Source organism: Lycium barbarum, chromosome 10, assembly GCF_019175385.1.
Source record: "Lycium barbarum isolate Lr01 chromosome 10, ASM1917538v2, whole genome shotgun sequence".
NCBI lineage: Eukaryota > Viridiplantae > Streptophyta > Magnoliopsida > Solanales > Solanaceae > Lycium > Lycium barbarum.
In genome coordinates this window covers 38,535,351-38,555,893 of record NC_083346.1, presented here as the reverse complement: position 1 = coordinate 38,555,893, position 20,543 = coordinate 38,535,351, and the positions used below count along the sequence as shown (strand labels likewise).

Genomic DNA, 20,543 nt, shown 5'->3' with positions numbered 1-20,543 from the left:
AAAATGGGGAGGGAACAAACTAAACTAGCAACATGTTGTTGCATTAGCATGTTTAAATCTTTGACCTGCCTTGTTAGATAACTGTTGTGCCCTATAAATGAACATAAATTGTTCTATCAATTGTTGCCAATCCCATTATTAACTGGTCAAATGAAATGCTTGATTGTAGTAAATTCTCATCTAATTAAGCGATTATATGAAGGCCCGAGATTTTCAATATGGTACTAGATTTGAGCTTCAAAAATCTGTTTGCTCCGTGCTAATGGCCATATTCTCTAGAATATAAAAAATTACTCTCTACTCATTTTTTTGTTTCTGAGAGCAATATGTTATAGTGTATAATATTAGTAATCAAGTACGTAACTCTTTTAGAAAGGAAAGAAGTGAAAAATATTCCTGCTTTATTTTAGACAGGAGCTCGTTGTACTATCTAGTTGTCGATGAGGTAACGTATCTTTAAAGATCACATGCTTAATTAACAAATCTCATGATGTTACAAAAATCAGCTTTGGACAAGATAATAGATTTGAGGAAGATAAATGAACATCATAAGTGGCTAAAAAACAGCCAATAATCTACTATTATAGTATTCATTTACATTTTTTTTTTTTTTTTGAACAATACAGACCACACTCTGCAAACAAACAAAAAGACACCTTACAATGAAAGTGAAGCTCAAATAACTACAAACCTTGTGTCAAAACTATTGGGGAATTTTTGTCATATATTATAGTCTATTACAAGAAAGCCATCTTGTCTTAACAAGAAACCCCAATAATACCTCATTATTAAAGCAAACCAGCTAAGACTTTTGAGATTTGACATTTCCTTAATTATGGGGCGATTTTATGGCCATCCAATTGAACATTAGTAATTAAGTACATGCTAATTTTACTTTCAATTTTCTTTTTTGGCTACACGACCACAGACCTATGGGCAGCGTTGTGATGATTATGATCAGGTGTAGGAGTATTAGTTGGTTCAATTCTTGTCATCTTGAATCCAGGCATTGAAGAACCTTCATCTTCATCATGGTATAAATATGCAAAACCTCCATGTCTTGTTAAATCCATTCCTGCTGTTTCATCATCGCGCGATATTCTCAACAACTTGAACTTATGTAACAGATAAAACAATGGTCCCATTGTCACACTCACCCATCCAATAATCACAAGAATCTGAACAATTTGTGCACCTAATAATTTCCCACCACCTCCCATGAACAATCCATATGGCCTATTAGGAAATCCAGGATATACTTCGTTAACGTATTCTTTCTTCGCGAATAAGCCAGTGAATATTAAGCCCCATGAACCACAACCACCATGAAGCTGTGCTGCTTCTAATGGATCATCATATTTCAATTTCACTGCTAATTTATTAAAACCAATTAGAACCCATGCTGCTATAAATCCACAAACAATAGCAGCCCATGGTTCAACAACAGCACAACCTGAAGTAATTGCTGCAAATCCCCCTAATAAACCATTACAAACATCAACAACATTCCAATGACCAACTAAAAGTCTCTTACCAAATAATGTTGTAAGTGCAGCTGTACAACCAGCCAATGTGGTTGTGACAGCTGTCCTTCCAATTGCACTCCATTGACCATAATAAGTACCCCTTGTACTATTATCATAAGACTTCAATATGGTCAAAAATGAACCAGGATTAAACCCATACCAACCAAACCAAAGCAAGAAAGTACCTAATACTACTAGTGATGCACTATGACCTCTTAATGCAACAGACCGGCCGGTTCGATCGAACCGGCCAATTCTTGGTCCTTCAATAAAAGCTCCCCATAGACCAGCAATGCCACCAACCATATGAACAACACCTGAACCGGCAAAATCAATAGCTCCTGAACCGAATAATAAGTTACCATCGGTTTTTGATGCACTAGCCCAACCATCACCAGACCAAAACCAATGTGATACAATAGGATACACAAAACCGGTCAAAAAAGAAGAGTATATTAGGTATGCCACAAATTGTGTCCTTTCAGCTATGGACCCACTCGTGATACCTATAAAAAATTGAAAATAAATAAATAAAAAGTTAGGCTTAGGTCATAGAGGGAACAAGTGGATGAGCAAGAAATAATAATAAGAGGACAAGTAAATTCTTGAGTAATATATTTGTGACGGGTAAATTTGGGAATTCTTAAAAATTGATTTGTAAGACTTTTCTTTGTGGAATGTTTTGTTCTTTAGTGTTAAGTTTTGGATTTTTCTAGCACACCCAAATTAATGCATGCGATAAAGTCCAAGGCTCTAAGGCAAATACGTCATTATTTGCACGGACTTGTCTATTTCCTCTTGTACATGTAATTAATCTGAGTGACAATTTACCTCACTCGGTATTTTATATTAAATTAATAAATGTAAAATATTTTATATATATGTCATATAATATGATTAAATGATACTTTCTCCGTCTCAACTTACGTGAAGGTGTTTGACTAGACACGAAATTTAAGAATAAAAGAAAAAATTTTGAAATTTGTGATCTATAATAAACCCTAAATATTTTTGTGGCTATAAATTATTTAAGGATAAAATGAAAAGTTTAAAATTAAATTGTTACTAAATATATATAGAAAAATATCATTTTTTTATTGACTAAAAAGGAAATAGTTATATATAACTTGGGACGGAGGGAGGATATACCTTCATTTTAATCGTTAACATTAAACTATGTTTGATTTGATGTAAAAGTTTAAATTAGACAAGGATTTACATGTGATCTGTTTCCTCCCCTCCCTTTTCCTTATATCTCTCCTTTTACCTCGACAAAATAACACAACGGAAAAAGAAAAAAGAATACAGGCACGTTAACATGTTCGTTTCTTTTTGTCTTTTGAATTTGGACATTCTCCGATCAGTAAAAAAAGAAAGATTTAAGATGTAAATGTAAACTTTAAGAAGAATATTTAGATTGAAATATGTAAATCCTAAGAAGGAAATGTCTACCAGGCAGTTTTCACAAAATTGACCAATCACTTTGTTGAAATACTAAAAAGTTATTGCCGTAAGTTTTTAACGCAACATATAATTCTCTCTTTAATAAAGTAATATAATTTGTCCAAACTAAATTTAACATCTAGCACTTAATAGCCATAGAGACTTTTTTTCTTTCCCTAGGCTAGCTAACATGAAAAAAAAATACTCCCTCTGATTTTTTGGACCTATTTCCTTTTTAGTCCGTGCCAAAATGAATGACCTCTTTTCTAATTTGGAAACAAATTCACTTTATGAATAATTTACAGTCACACAAATTTTCAAGACTTATTTTGAACAACAAGTTTCAAAAGTTTTCTCTCTTTCTTAAATGTCGTGCCCAGTCAAATGGGTTCATATAAATTGAAACGAAGAGAGTATATATATATATATATATATATATATATATATACCTGCAGCAGCTATGGCGAACGCCCATTGATAAAGAAAGTAGCTATAGTCAAAAGCTTTTGAAGGAAACTCCTTCAATCCAAAGAAATGTTTGCCAATGAAACCATTAGAGGGAGCTCCAAAGGCAAACGCAAAACCAAATAGGTAATAAGACAAGCCGCCAGCAGCAGCATCAAGCACATTCGTAAGCATTATATTCATAGTGTTCTTTGCGCGGACAGAGCCCGCGCAAAGCATGGCAAACCCTAACTGCATGGCAAAGACGAGGTATGCTGAGAAGAGGAGGTAAGTGGTGTCCACCGCGTAGGTGGTGTCTGTGAGGTACTCTGAGACTGCTGTGAAGCGGCCGCAGATAAATTCTGCGGCCGCTGTGGCATTTGCTGAGCCGCCGAGATGAGGGAGGAGCTCGGCGGCTGAGCAGGTCACGGCGGAGGCCATGGTTAATTAAATGGAGAGAGTGTTGAAGGAAGAAGAAGGAGAAGCTTGCAAGTGAGGCAAATCGAATGTGGGATGTGGTTTATATAGACTGAAGGGTTAATAAAAAAAATGTTTTCACTTTCAAGTTCTTATTTCTTTTCCATTCCCTCCATCTCAATTTATCTGATCTAGTTTAACTACGCATAGAGTTTAAGAAAGAAATAAAAACTTTTGAAACTTGTGGTATAAAACAAGTCATAGATATTTGTCCGGTTCAAAATTATTTTATTAAGGGTAAAAAGTGAAATTTTAAATTGAATTATTTCTAAGTATAGAAATGTATTACTCCCTCCGGATAAAAAAAAAAATCCATTTAGCCATTCGCACAACCCGTAAGAAAATACTAACTCCTAGATAAAAATAGGTAATTTGACTAAATTATCCCTAATTAAATAGATATTGAAATTTGATCTTATAACACTTAATAATAGATATTGAGATTTGATCTTATAACAATCTGAAAAAAGAAGTTTGGTAACTGTTTCTTTAGCTCCTTCAACTCCACAAGAGCTATCATATACGGCGGAATAGAAATGAGTTGTGTACCCGATACCAAGTCAATACCGAAATAAATGCCACAGTCATGTGGGGTCGTGGTGGGAGTCTCCGCGATAGTATACGAAGGAAAGCAAAATAGGCCAAAACATCTTTTACCCACCATATGTTTTGCCTTTAAAAAACAATCACCTTACTCGAAAATAAGCTACACCCTTTTCTCCACACAATACTTGTGCTAACCGCAAGGGATGAAGTACCAAGTCAGGGACTTCGGAGGGATGGATCCAAATCCACACACGCACATAAGATCATATCAATGATTAACAGACTTAACAGACCCCAAATTACAATAGCGTGATCAGACTCTCATTAGTTTCCATATCTTGGTATACACCAGAAACCAGACTCGCACATTCTTCAATATCCCCTTCACAGCTCCACACTAATAACATTTTACAAAGCAAGGAGCAGTAATGAAATGACACAATGCACGTCAAATTCAAGTCAACAAGTGAGATTTTAACATATACAAAGATGAATAATGCATTTCTAAGCCTAAGTTATCAACAAGCTGCATATATGGCAAGCAACTCCGAATATTTAACCTTGAAGCCAGCCCATTAACCACTCGGTAATCGCTTCGTCACTCCCTATATACACGATCCCCACTCTTTACAACTAGAATATCATTAGTTTGGGAAGATGTTCCTATTACCTCGGTCAGAGTATGCTTTCAATTGTCTGGAGATAATTTTTCACACCCTATTGCATCCAAGCGGCTCAATTCTAGCCAAAAGAATGCTTAGGAGGATCAAATAATACTATTGAACTTTCATTACTCTCTCAATTTCAATTCGGTTGTCTTACATTCATTTTTAGCTATTTAAAAAAGAACTCCTTTTTTTTTTTTTTGCAACTCTTTAATTTCAACTTTTCACATGGCATGTTTAAGACTACAAATTAATTAAGGGCATTTTGATACATTTAACATATTTTTAGTTTAAGATCACAAGATTAAAAAGTCTTTTTTACTTTCTTAAACTCTATGCCAAGTCAAAATCAGACAAACAAATTAAAAAAAATGAGTATTTAATATGCGGTCTCTAATTAAGTCAAAGTCAACCAAGACTAAATCCAAAAGTCAGCCCCGAACCACATAGTTAAACCTCGAAATAAAATATATTTTTGAGTTAACCATAATCCCACGAGTCCAAATCTATAGTTAGATTTCCATTTTGAGATCATTTTCTAGCTCAAATCATCCATTTATCAATTTTAGGGCTCAGTCCAAAAAACTCCAATTTCTTCCTCCGAAGACATATTTTTAAATTACTAATCTTGATTAAAAATATGTATAACCATCATTGGTAAGTGTAAAATCATTAAAATCATTAGTTGAAGCTATATGATGAATCCAAGTCAAATTTCCCTCAATTTTGTAGCTAGTTCGTCCAAAAATGGTGACGAAATATCAAAAAAATTGAAACTCAACTTTTTTAACTCCAGGTAGTCCTACGGAATCGCGACACAAGTCTCGTGATTGGGGTTCAACTAGTCCTAGTCTTGCGCAACCGCGAGAAGCCCTTTGCGTCCGTGAAGGCCAAATGGTCTGCACCCTCTGACCTCACCCTATATCTACGCGGCTGCGATACCACCATCGTGACTGGGGAGAATCCTATTAGTTAGCAGCCTTCGTGATCACGAGACATGCTCCGCGATCGTGCACTAGATGACAATTGAAATAATGCAATCGCAAAGTGTTCCAACATGTGCCGAAACATAGTGCGGCCCTGGGGCCTCAATCTGAACCATGGCAACAAGTCCTAGCTGGTATTATTGACTTATACAAGGTCTTAAAACATGAAATTGGGTGTTGGAATCAAACTGAGAGGTTAGGTTGTTACATTTTTCCATCTTAAACAAGCGTTCGTCCTCGAACGGGTTTCAAATTATATTTGTACTTTCAATGAGTTATGAATATCAGATTTGCATGTACATTTCAGTCTCCGAATAGCCCCTTCGCTCGGATGGTTCTTAAAAACACAAGGATACTTTTATCCGGCAAGGACGTCCTTTTTTTCGCCCTTTTTGACAAGATTTTTGGTTTATAAACACAAAAAAACACCTATACATTATTAACTCACAGGAAGCACTTTATTCATTTCATATATTTACCCGACACGGATTCAAATTAATTAGATTAATGAGTTTTGTATACCAAATGCCTAAAGCAAGCAAAAATAAAAATAAAAAATAGAACAACTCAAACTTGGAGGGCTAAAGTGTCACAGATATGATACTGTATTCTAAAATTAGTCCAGGGACCTCCCGTCTCATTTGCCTTTTCCCATCATGTAAAGAACTCCCCAAAGTACAACTAGTCCATTAAAGTTTCTTTAATTTTCTTACTGTTATTCTGGAAATTGACAGTATGAACTAAAATCTTCAAATAACAAACCTACATAATTTCCTACCTGTTTCTTTTTAGTTTTGTAAGTCACTTTTGGCGACTTTGACGATGTGACAGTTGGTAAAGCACATAATAGTGTTCGCCCAAACATTGATGACTGGACACAATTAGTATTCCTTACGTCCTTAATAGTTGTCACGTTCGTTTTTGGACAATTAATTCAATAGTTTCAAATTAAAATTTATCTATTCAAAAATTATACGATAAAAAAATATTAGTTACAATTCTTCTCATATTATTATGCAGAAATAACATCTTAAAATGATGGTCAAAATTCGTGTAGTTTGACTTTCCGCTAGCAAAACATGACAAATATTTTATAGATTATTAATTTATTATAACAGTGATGAACTGATGATGGTGATTAGATGAATAATTATATCAATATCTTCTGAATCTGCGTTCTTAACACCTCAAGATACTCTCAGATTCTGACCAAAAGATGGGGCAAATTAAACTAAATATGAGTAATAAATCTCCACCATTCCCAATTTAATGACATCCATTTTCCAATATTTCAAAACATTTGGCGCTATTTTATTTGTACAATTTGATTTATATAAATTTTCTAACATTAAAAAAATTCAAGCTACTTAACTTTTCAACTTTAAAATATGACGTGGTGTTCTATTAGATAAAAAATCCTCAATTCTTATTTTAACATAGTTTTTCTCTATCACCGATGTAATTGTATATGGGTAAAACTGAGGACAAGGATATCCTCGGTTTCCCGACATGGAAATTGAGTTCGGCTGGGGCCAAACTGACCACACCAGGTCTCGGGTTGCTGAGTTCGGTTGGAGCCAGATATCGAGATGCGATGAGAAGGCAGTTAATCGCCATAATGGGGAGACCGAAATATCCGCCACCAGTCGGATATTTCGGCACCAATCTCGCCCATCAGTTATTGAAAAATTATGTGCCTTATTTAGACTTGTACTAGGCTTAGGACTGCTCTACTATATAAAGAGGAGACCCCCCTTCACTTTAAGCGGTTCTTTTTCATATGCACAAATCCAAAAAGCAATACAATTGTTAGCAAGTGTTCATTCATATTTCTAAGTGTTCCATCATTGTTCATTGTTCGTTATACAACCATTGTAGCACGATCTTGGTTCCCAGAACCCGAGGCCAACCATTACTTTACTGTGGTTTGATCACTTATATTTGCATTTACTTCATTGTTTATCTCTTTATAGTCATTCATGTTAAATTAAACCGCATATCCTTTGCACCGCGTATAAATTTAATTGTTATCCATTTTGAGGATAAACAGCTTAGTGCTCACCGTGGGGCCTAGGATAATAGTGGTGGTTTAATACGGATTTTTAATAACACTTGATATTTTACACTTGTTTTTTGGAGTTTGATTTCAGATCCAACATGTCAGACTCTCACTCTGTCAATTTTCATGCTGAACCGAGTCACCATGAGGAAAACGACAATAAGGAGCCCAACAACGACATTCCCCCAGTCTATCCTAATCAAACCAGTTCATCAGTAGAGGATGTGCCAGTAGATGGGAATAATGGAGCCACGTTACAACAACTCCGAAACTAGTTGGACATGGCTATGGCACAATTGCAGGCCCAACAAACAGTTTATAGCATAACTGCAAAATCGAAATCAAGCACCTAATGCTGCCCTATCTGAACAGACCGAGGAAACTGCCCCAAGGGAGAAAAGGCACGTTGCTGGGAACAACGGGGACGACCTTGGACAAAACGTCGAACTAATAAGGATGCTCGAAGAACTGACAAAACGGGTAGAGTCCGGGGAAAAGAAGATAGAGGGAAATGACAAGAAGGTGGAGAACTATAACGCGAGGGTCGATCAAATTCTCGAGGCGCCCTCGGTATTGAAGGGACCGGACTCGAAGAAGTTCGTTCAAATGCCTTTCCCACCGAGTGCGGCGCCAAAGCCAATCACAAAACGGTTCCGCATGCCCGACATCCTGAAGTATAATGGGACCACTGACCTAAACAAGAACTTGACCGTATACACATATGCCATTAAAGGCAACGACCTCGCAGAAGACGAGAGGGAGTCGGTGTTACTTAAAAAATTAGGGGAAACCATGTCAAAGGGAGAAATGATATGGTATCATAGTTTACTCGAGCATTCAATTGACTCATTTGCTATGCTTGCAGATGCCTTTGTCAAAGCTCATGCTGGAGCCATTAAGGTTGAAACGAGGAAATTAGACTTGTTCAACATCAAACAGCGAGACGATGAAACCCTCTTTGAGTTTGTTGCCTGATTTCAAATGGAACATATGGATCTGCCACCGGTTCAAGATACCCAGGGGCTCAACCCAAGAATCTCGATCACATATTTGGAATTGAAGCAAAATCTGGTAGAATACTCAGCAATCGCTTGGGCCGATGTGCACAACAGGTATCAATCAAAGATTAGGGTTGATGATGATAAGATTTTGAGGACTCGGGGTCGTGGCGTCCCAGCAAAGGGAACGATCGATCAAGGAGAATGACGGATCGAGAACCAAGATCATCACATGACTGGTATCAACCTTATCCACTTGATCGCAAGGGTAATATGCGCAATGGTGAATCAGGAAAAAATGATAGAAGGATTAATCACGGCCCGAGCAATCGAGGATTAATGAACAGGAATGCGATCGACAGATCATCGGGAAATAAAGAAGCCTTGAGATTGTCTGAGTATAATTTCTATGTCGATGTGGCGACCATAGCAGTAGCCGCCATCCGCAATAGAGAAACGAGGCACCCAAGGCCAATCCAATCCGACCCGGAAAAATGAGATAAGAACCTGATTTGCAAGTACTATCATACCCACGGTCATCGAATCGAAGACTATCGACAATTAAGAGAGGAGGTCGCTCATCTGTTTAACCTAGGTCACCTTCGAGAATTCCTAAGTGAACGGGCCAAAGTTCATTTCAATAATGTGGATGCGTATAAGCAAGATGGACAGAAAGAGCATCACCAGGTGATCCACATAATTATGGGAGGAGCGGACATTCCCCAAGGGCCAGTAATGAAGCGTACCAATGTTTCCATACAAAGGGAAAAGTGTGTTCGGAGTTATGATCCCGAAGGTCCAATCTCGTTTAACGACGAGGATATAGAAGGCATCGTTCAGTGCCACAACAATGCACTGGTAATATCTGTCCTTGTTAATAAGTTTAGAGTTAAACGTGTGTTGATTGATCCAGGTAGGTCGGCCAATATCATCCGATGGAGAGTCATTGAGCAGCTGGGGCTATTAGACCAGATCGTACCAACAGTCCGAGTCCTCAATGGGTTCAACCTGGCCTACGAAACGACAAAATGTGAAGTCACCTTATTAATCAACACAGCTGGAACCACGCAGCAGACCATGTTTTATGTGATAGAGGGAGACATGGGCTACAATGCCTTATTTGGAAGACCATGAATTCATAACATGAGAGCGGTGCCCTTAACTCTGCACCAAGCGTTAAAATTCCCGACCCCAGAAGGGATCAAAACCGTTCATGGTGAGCAGTAAGCCGCAAAGGAAATGTTCGCGATTGAGGAAGCGGTTTCGGCAGCTAAGGCTCCGGTGTTGAAGGACAGGAAGTCGAACAAAGGAGAAGACACCAAATAGCAATCACAGGTTCTAAACCCGGTGTCCTCGGAAGATCGGGATAGGAACACAACAGATGAAGAAATCGACTTTAGAATCCCGATATCCTTCGTAGTACCCGATGATTTAGATGCTACAAAGTCGACGATCGAGGAACTCGAGCAAATCGTACTCTTCGTTCATCTACCGGATAGGAAGGTATACCTGGGCATGGGTTTAACATCCGAGCTCAGGAAAAAATGTATTGAATTCCTTAAAAATAACGTCGATTTCTTTGCCTGGTCCCATTTAGATATGACAGGTATCCCACCGGAGGTGACGACTCACAAGTGAGCTTGGACCCGAATTTCCCTCCAGTTAAACAAAAAAGAAGGCCACAGCCCGAAGCCAAGGATGCATTCATCAAAGACGAGGTATCTAAACTCCTTAAAATAGGATCTATTCGAGAAGTTAAGTACCCAGATTGGTTAGCTAATATAGTAGTCGTACCTAAAAAGGGAAACAATTTTAGGATGTGCACAGATTATAAAGATTTAAATAAGGCATGCCCAAAGGATTTGTTTCCTTTGCCCAACATCGATTGAATGATTGACGCTACGGCAGGGCACAAAATGCTAAGTTTCCTCGATTCCTACTCCGGTTACAATCAAATACGAATGGACCGAGAAAAAACCTTTTTTGTGACTAGATTTGGCACATATTGTTATAACGTAATGCCTTTCGGCTTAAACAATTCCGGTGCCACTTATCAGCGGCTAGTCAATCGCATGTTCGAACACCAAATAGGGAAATCAATGGAAGTTTATATAGATGACATGGTTGTTAAGTCCCTGCGAGCAGAGGACCATTTAAAGTATTTGCAGGAAACTTTTGACATACTAGGGAAATTCAACATGAAGCAGAACCTGAAAAAATGTGCCTTCAGTGTCAGCTCGGGTAAGTTTCTCAAAATGGTATCAAATCAAGGGATTGAGATCAACCCGGACAAGATAAAGGTAATTAAAGAAATCACCGTGATAAGCGACATCAAAGGGGTGCAAAGGTTGACCGGGCGAATAACTGCCCTGAGCCGATTCATCTCTAGATCCTTGGACAAAAGTCATCTGTTTTTCTCATTGCTGAAGAAAACGACCGACTTCGCCTGGACCCCCGAGTGTCAGAGGGCTTTAGCAGAACTAAAGAAGTATTTATCGAGCCCCCCTTTGCTATACACACCAAAGGCAAACAAGCAGTTGTATCTATACTTGGCGATGTCCGAGATAGCAGTAAGTGGTGTCTTAGTTCGAGAAGAAGAAGGTACGCAATACCTAGTTTATTATGTGAGCAGGACCTTAGGTGACGCTGAAACCCGATACCCACACTTAGAAAAACTAGCAATGGCTTTATTGAGTGCATCCATAAAATTAAAGCCTTACTTTCAATGTCATCCCATATGTGTCGTAACATCATACCCTTTAAGGAATATCATGCATAAACCCGAACTCTTAAGCCGGTTAGCAAAATGGGCTGTCGAGATTAGCGGGCACGATATTGCATACAGACTCTGAACTGCTTTCAGATCCCAAATACTAGCAGACTTCATGGCCGACTTCACACCGGCCATGATACACGAGATTGACAAAGAATTACTCCTTACTTCGGGGACTAGTTCGGGGATGTGGACCTTATTCACGGACGGTGCTTCCAATGTGAAGGGGTCCGGGTTAGGGATCGTTCTCAAACCACCCATTGGTGATGTAATAAGACAATCTATTAGATCTATTAACTTGACTAACAATGAAGTCGAGTATGAGGCTATGATTGCAGGTTTAGAACTAGCTAAAGGCTTGGGAGCCGAAATCATTGATGCCAAGTGCGATTCCCTCCTGGTGGTCAATCAAGTAAACGGCACATTCGAAGTCAAGGACGATCGAATACGAAGGTATTTAGAAAAACTACAGGTGGTCCTTCATCGATTCAAGGAATATACATTGGAGCACATGCCTCGGGACCAAAATAATGAGGCCGATGCCCTGGCAAACTTGGGATCATCGATAGAATCGAAAGGGTTCAATTCCGGAGCAGTGGTGCAGTTGATGATTTTGGTCCTCCAGACCGGCTACTCTGAGATAAATTCAACCAGCCTCACTTGGGATTGGAGAAACAAATACATAGACTATCTTGAAACAGGGAAATTGTCATCCGATGCCAAAGAATCGTGGGCCCTTCGAACCAAAGCAGCTAGATTTTGTCTGGTCGATGGCCAGTTGTACTGAAGGTCATTTTACGGTCCCTTGGCGAGATGTTTGGAACCGGTGGAAACAGACTATGCTGTGAGAGAAATTCATAAGAGGACCTGTGGAATTCGCTCAGGAGCCGGTTCACTGGTGCGCAAGTTGATCAGGGCCGATTGCTACTGGAACGAGATGGAGAAGGACGCAAAAGCCTTCGTTCAAAAATGCAACGAATTCAAAGACACGCTCCATCGATACATCAACCGGGGGAGGAAATTCATCCAGTCCTTTCCCCGTGGCCATTCATGAAATTGGGAATGGACATAGTAGGGCCTTTGCACTGGGCTCCGGGTAAGGCGCATTTTATTTTACTTATAACTGATTATTTTTCTAAATGGGTTGAAGCACAGGCACTCGAGAAGGTCAGAGAAAAGGAAGTCATCAAATTCATATATGACCATATAATCTGTCGGTTTGGGATACCGCGGAAATTGCATGTGATAACGGGAAGCAGTTCATAGTCAGCAAAGTCAGCAAATTCTTCAAAGAATACAAGATCAAAAAGATTTTGTCCACCCGTATCATCCAAGCGTGAATGGTCAAGTTGAATCAACAAACAAGATTATACTGTAGAGCTTAAAGAAAACGTTGACCGGGCCTAAGCGTAGGTGGAAGGAGATTCTACCCAAGGTCTTATGGGCCTACCGTACAATGGTGAGATCGAGTACCAAGGAAGCCCCATTCTCCCTAGTATATGAAACCGAGGCACTGATATCCGTTGAGGTCGGTGAACTAAGTTTAAGAATTCAACATGCTACAGAGGGGTCGAACCGCGAAGCAATGACTACTAGTGTGAATCTGGTGGACGAGAAGAGGGAAGCTGCCTGCGTCCGGTTAGCAGCTCAAAAGAAAAAGATGTAAAGATACTATAACCAAAGGGCCAACCTTAGGCACTTCCAGATTAGGGACTTGGTCCTGAGGAGAGTCACACTCCACACCAAGAACCCCAATGAGGGGAAATTGGGCCCGAACTAGGAAGGGCCATACAGAGTCACCGACATTACCGGGAAAAATTCCTATCAGCTCGAGAGTGAAAATGGAAAACAACTTCCAAACAACTGGAATGTGACGCATCTAAAACGGTACTATTGTTAAAGGGTTGAATAACCTTTTATTTTTTTTGTTCCTTTTGGTCTAACCATGCAGGCATACACTGAAGTGGACATCGGAAGCAGCACTATGGAAGTTGAGAAGTCATAGACTTAGGACTGAAAGCACGTGCTGCACTCTTTTTCCCTTCGATTGGTTTTGTCCTGAAGTGGGTTTTCTGGCAAGATTTTTAATGAGGCAGCGCCGTACAGCGTGCTACTAAAATAGAGAAGACCGGTCAACAATCGGGGACTGGGGACTGCCCACATTGGATCAATAGTACTTGATCCCTCGCACTTCGGACTCAAGTACTAGGGGACTATCATACCCTGGGCTAATCGACACCTATTTAACGCCAAGGCTTGAACGATAGGATTTTATGTAAGGGCTAAACGATCGATTGAATCGTGCTCGATTAGTTTGTTCTTGCCACGACAACAATTGTAATTTTGTCTCCGGTTCTATTTATAAAACGAGGAAATTCCTCAAAGTATCATCTTGGCTGAAACTATCCTTCACATTAATATTGCATTTCATCGGACCCCCAAATATCCGAAATGTGCAAACTAAAGGACTACGGTCTAAATCGGTAAAGACTTCGGTCATCGGACCCCTAAGTATCTGAAATGTGTAAACTAAAAGACTATGGTCTAAAAACCCCGAAAACGACAACCTAGCTTGTCTAGCCAATTACAGATAAAACGTGGATCGAAGTCATTTAAGATTTTTACCCGATCACGTTATGCAACTCAGAGACGTCTAAGGTCGCAAATAAGGCCTTTTGTAGGCCACATATTCATTAACTTGTTAACGGTTAACGAATAACCTCGGTATCGTCTCTAAAATTCGGTACTAGAGTAATATCATGACGGTGACACTTGAAATCGAGTCACTACCACTCTAAATTTATTTTAGCAAAGGTCATGATACATGTAAGGCAATAGTACGTATCGAACAAACATTAAACCAAGCCAATGAGTGTTCTAATTCTTGAACATAGAATACAAGGCAATGAAAAACGGTGCATAAACTAGGAAAAAATCTTCTTATATATATATGTCAAAGATTTACAAAGGCTCAGATAACGGCCTTCAGTTTCAAAAGACAAAAAGAAGTCTAAGACTCCTAAGCCTGATCTTCGCCCGAGCTCTCGGCATCACCCTCCGCTGACTCGAGGTCACTATCTGATACCTCAGGATCATACTCGGCCTTCGCCTCTGCCTCGAGTCTCTTGGGCTCTTTGATCCGATCCGACAAGTCCACCTCGGCGGCATGAATCTCTTCTAGGGTCTCCCTTCAGGATAGGCGCCGCATATACTCGGCCCGAGTGTCGCTAACTCTCTCGGCCGCGATTACATCGGCTTTATACTGAGCCAACATCCTGTTAAAACTCGAGATTTGTCCCAGGGCTTCATTATGTTTGGCCCGCAGATCGGTAATATCCCGGCCATGATTGTCACGCTCCGACTCAGGCAAAGAAAGTTTTGACCGAATTTCATCGACCTGCTCCATCATCACACCAAGCTGATCCTTAAGCGCGTCTCGCTAGGTGGAAACACCAATCATTTTTTCCTTGAAGGCCTCGAGCTCGGGGTTAATCTCGTTAAGCTCTGACCAAAGTTGGTCAATCTGGGTCACATAATCCTGGGCCTGAGAAGAAGTAGCGTTAGCACCGGCTATTAACCGCTTATTATGAACTGCGCAAGCCCTTACCTTCTCTGCTAGGAGGTCATGCTCCCGCTTGACCTCGATGACCTCATGGTGAGCTTTCTCCAATTCGGACTGAAGAGTGAAGGGGTCGGGTAAGCTGGAGATAAACTCTAGGTTTTGCTCATAGAGCTTCCCGAGCGATTCCATATCTTGAGTTTGCTTCTCGAGTTGAGCATTAAGATGGTCCATCTCCAACCTAAGTCGGTGGAAGCTTTCATGATGAAGTACGGAGGCCTAGAAAAAAAAGGGAGAAATTGTTATTATAAGAAAGGAAAATAAAAGCTAAGTGTAAAAATAAAATAGGAAGACGTACCCGGTTTAAGGCCTGCTAGCCCTCGTTGAAAAGGCAGAAGGTGTTGACCTCACTCATCTTCTTCCGATCCTCCACGATCACGGATGGGAACAGATAGCTTGTCACGCCCCGAACCATGGCCTGGGCGAAACATGGCACTCAGTGCCTTACTGCATGTGACCGAGCGAACCACATGGCTTGCTGAATCATCATGAGGCATAACATGAGCAGAATCTAACGTGAATGCATGATGAGCCTTTATAAATGTAGTAAGTCATAATACTTAATAAAAATACTTGTTTAAACATGAGTGCGGAAATAACATGAATGAGCCAAAATGGCTATACGACTCCGAATGTCTGGCATAACATAACTGACTTATCTATTCTATGAAACCTCTATCATGAGTCTGACTGGAAAACATACTTACTGGGACAAGGCCCTCCAGCATACCATATATGCATAACTAATCATAAAACAAAAGTTGACTAAACCCCGAATGAGATGGGGCTCACCAATAAGCTGATACGAATGCTGTCCTACTGAGCAGATGGGTCGTCCTGTATATCAGTACCTGCATCGTGAAATGCAGGCCCCCGGGCAATAAAAGGGGACGTCGGCACATTGAATGTACTGGTATGTAAAGCAACTGAAAGAAATAACATGGGACATGGAATAACATGATAATAACTGAAACTGAAAACCTGAGCATGAGCATGGGTACATATATATATATAACATAAGTAAAACATGATAAGTAGGGAGAGCATTTCATAAACCGACATGTGATATCACCACGTGGGTACGTGGAGTCTGGTACCTCGTCGGACCAGCAGAGCCCTCATACCTTGCCAGGGTATAAGGTGGTAACGTGCCTGATGGATCCATTCCGTGTACAAATTAAGGTATCATCCTAACTGGGCGGAGCGATCCTTGTCCTACGGTGACTACGTAGTTTCAGGCTATCTGAGCCTTCTCGGTAATTCGTGCAACTCCCAAAAACATGAACATAATATAGTTGGCTAAGAAACCCATGATTTTCGTGAATTAACTTGTACTTGTCTTGTAATCATGATTTCACGAAATAACTTGTAAACATGGTTTCATGAAATAACTTGTATTTAGTATGCATGTATCTTGTATCATAGCATGAAAGTAATTATATAATATAGTTGCATGAAAACTTGTAGACATGTAGGATATTCATGAAATAATCATTTTTATTTAAAAACATGCATGCAAGAACCCATGGAATATAAGATATGGGTTTTCATGGATTACGGACTGATTCTCAATAATCATATGGAGTTATTAAGAACACAATGATATAATAATAGCAATTCATACATAATATAATCATGGACATGGACCTAGGGTTCTCATGAACATGGTGTAGAAACCCTAGTTTTAGTAGAGAATCATAATTTATGGATTATGAGGCGTGGGGAAGAACAATGATGTTCCCACACGTAGATAGTAACTCTACATACCTTAATCGCTCCAAAACTTGAAGAAAAGTCTGAATCTTTGAAGAAGAATTCCAAAAGCTTTGAATTTGGAAACGTTGAGAGGATTTTCATTGATTTTTGTAGCTACTGTTCGTGGCTCCAAGGGTACTGCTCCGGACCTCCAAATCCAATCCTCACCGTTCATATTTTATACTTATGTGTTATGAACATTTATTTAAAATTTGGGCTTGATCCAACGGTTATATTATCGGAAAAAACCAAATTAATATGGCTGGTCGGAATGAAACTCAACAGAAAAATACTAGAGTTTTCTCCAACTTTTTACAACTCTTGATTTTTATAGGGTAACGGGATGGATGGATTTATTTTAGTCTTTATAAATGATAAATCTTGTAGAATACAAAGGTTCTTGATTAAAATATTTACCTTGGAGGAAACCTTAGGAAACTAGATTGCCAAACCAAATTCTTGAAGGTCTCTTGATTTTTCTTGATTGCAAGACTGAGTTTCTTGCAAGATTGAAGTGTCTAGGTTCTTTAGGGATGGAGGTAGAGAGAAAAAGAATAGTCTTTTAGGGTTTAGAGTAGTGTTAGGGACGTTTTTTACTTCATACAATAATAAAATAAGGAGTCCCAATTAGAGTAGGAAAAGGCTAAAAAACATAACCCAAAATCTGAAAATTCTGCTCCCACCAGTGATAGTAAAACAGGAATAACTCTTAGCACAGAACTCCGTTTGAGCTCCATAAGATACCGTTGGAAAGTTATTCCAAAGGGCTACAACTTTCATGTTTTAAGTTTGCTCAAATTATCAACTAATAAAGGAGTTATGGATGCTCGAATTAGGCTGGTCAACCACTTTCGTAATACGTACAAACTTTCAAATTTTTCTCTAAAACTCTAACGTTACAAGTCTAACATGAGTTCTAAATACGAGGTTTTACATAGCTAGCCACCCCGACCAGCCCAGACAGCGTGTTCATGTCGGCTGGTACCATAAACGAGACCCGCCTCTTTCGGTTCGGGTCTACGCTGGCCGAATTTTTTTTCTCCAAACGGGGGGGGGGGGGGGGGGGGGGGTTAACCCCAAATTGATGGGCTACTGGAATGGGTAGATGGATGAAACCTTAGTCTTCTTGGGCCGTGGCAGCATCTTTCGACGCCACAGATCCCTCGATCATTTTGCCTTTGGCTTTTGAACTCTCAGACTGGGCGGCCATTGATCAAGGCGGCGAGTCCTGTATGCAAATAGTGGTCTCAGTCGAAGCCACAACTTATATCGGAAGGATGGAACCTATACCATATAAAGGTGGAATGTAAGGTACCTTCGAGCCTGAGGCAGTAGGCGCTGCCCTCGATCTGGCTGTTGCGACAGTTTTTCTCTCCGATCCTCGAATGGGTGAAGGATCGGTAGCAATATCTTTATGAGCCCCGACTCTCGCCCCGACGGTTTCTAAACCCACCAGTCTCGGGGCAACATCTTTCGAGCCTTCCGGCTCTTGATTTGTACTTTCCACCAATAGTGGAATGGTTTCTGTCGAGCTTCTCAGCTCTTGGTTGGTGTCTTCCTCAGAGGACTGGTGCCTGACAAACACTAGGCCCTCATCATCGGAATGATTCTTAAGCAGATCAATGGCCTCTGGATCCAGAAACCAGCTCCCGACATCTTATTTAGAGGCCTTCTTGGAGGTAGGCCTCGATCTTTTTCTGCTCTCGGAAGGAGCACTGGAAGACTCGGAGGACTGTCTTTTCCTCTTGTCACTTTTATCTTCCTCGGCGGCCTTGACCCCAATTCACAGATGGGTAGGGGGCTTAGAAGAGTGTTTCTGGCTGGAAGCCTCAATGTCGGGTTCATCGTCAGAGGCCTCTTCTTCATCCTGCCCCCGGATCTTGGTGGCCTTTGAAAGGCCTGCAAAGAAGGAAGAACACAATAAGTAAATAAATTATGGCAGAATACAAGAGAAGGTAGAATAGAATGTCGGTCAGAGACTCACCATGATTCTCGGCCTCCCATATATCCCTGGATAGCAAACACCAGTTGCGTTCGGCATAGGTAAGTTGAGAACAGACTTTCCCAATCCGTTCCTCCAAGTTGGCAACTTCGTTGAAGGTTCGGGGAATCGCTGCAAACACATGAATAGAGTTAAAAATTATCGCAAATAAAGCGTCAGGAGTACCACCGGGAAGTTTGAAAATATAAGTAACCTACGAGTCGGGTTCTACTTCTCGGGGAACGGCATCTTGTAGGCAGGGATCGGATCCTCAGTCCTGACCTGGAAAAATCTTCCCTGCCAGCGTCAGTCCCTATCCTCATCAAGGCTAGATAAGGGATCTTTCCTTGCTCGTTTGGTGAGCTTGATCAACCTCCCCCCCCCCCCCCCCTCCCGAAATACCCGGGGATTATACAACATGAGGAGATGGTTGATCGTGAAAGGCTTGTTCACGTTAGTTGCAAAATGAAGGAGAAGTACAACGATCCTCCAAAACGAGGGGTGGATCTGACCGAGGCAGATCTCGTACCTCTTGCAAAAGTCCACGACCACCGGGTCGAGTGGACTAAATGTGAAGGGGTATGTATAAACACTCAGATACCCCTCCACATGGGTCGTTATGGCTTCAGCATGCTCGGGAATAAAGACCTCCATGTCTTTCCAACCGCAGTCCTCCTTGACCTGCTCGAGTTTATTCCGGGGAATCGTGCATATATAGTCTGATATGTCAGTACCAAAATCCTCCTGCTGAGAAGGCTTCTCGACCTTGAAATCCCTGGTCGTTACGTAGTCAGATGGGACAAAATCTGACAACTTCGGTTCTGATTTTGGAGCCGAGGAAGTCTCACCGGTTTTTGCTTTCGAAGACTTGGTCATTGTTCTGGTAATAGCAAGATTTGAAGATTTGATATGAAGGTTTGAAAATCTGGGGAGATTTGTTGAAGATATGATGTTGGAAATATGAACGTATGAATATATGAATGTATGGAGGTATGTGTATTCAAAGGCAAGATGGTAATTTTTTAGAGTGAAAATTCTGAAAGAAAAAAATGAAGGGAAAACTCGACTTTTATAGGGAAAGGCCGAGACGGTTGACATTCCGTAACCAACCCCACACCTAATCGGGTCATGACTCGTGGCTGGTGTCAGAGCGACGTGACGAATGGGACTCTGATCTTATCCATTTATGTGAAACTTACAAGGGAAGGAACCAAACATACTTCCGCTTCGCATCGCCTCGTGCTATCTAAACACACGTATACGGACGAGGT

At 40.3% G+C, this 20,543-nt stretch overlaps 1 protein-coding gene across 1 annotated transcript; it reads right to left on the bottom strand.

The window, feature by feature from the left end:
• Nucleotides 1–540: 540 nt before the first annotated feature.
• LOC132614870 (ammonium transporter 1 member 2) lies at nucleotides 541–3,920 on the bottom strand. The gene is made up of 2 exons (XM_060329420.1): nucleotides 3,419–3,920; nucleotides 541–2,032 (listed from the first exon to the last, which is right to left on the bottom strand). The coding sequence occupies exons 1-2, from the start codon at nucleotides 3,852–3,854 to the stop codon at nucleotides 915–917; spliced, it is 1,554 nt and encodes a 517-aa protein (XP_060185403.1). The 5' UTR covers nucleotides 3,855–3,920; the 3' UTR covers nucleotides 541–914.
• Between the last annotated feature and the right edge of the window lie 16,623 nt (nucleotides 3,921–20,543).

Excerpts from the sequence above, each read along its gene's own strand:
- LOC132614870 (XM_060329420.1), bottom strand. The coding sequence starts at position 3,854 with ATGGCCTCCGCCGTGACCTGCTCAGCCGCCGAGCTCCTCCCTCATCTC. Across the intron at positions 2,033-3,418 it reads GTTCGCCATAGCTGCTGCAG|GTATCACGAGTGGGTCCATA; the intron begins GTATATATATAT and ends AATTTTTTATAG.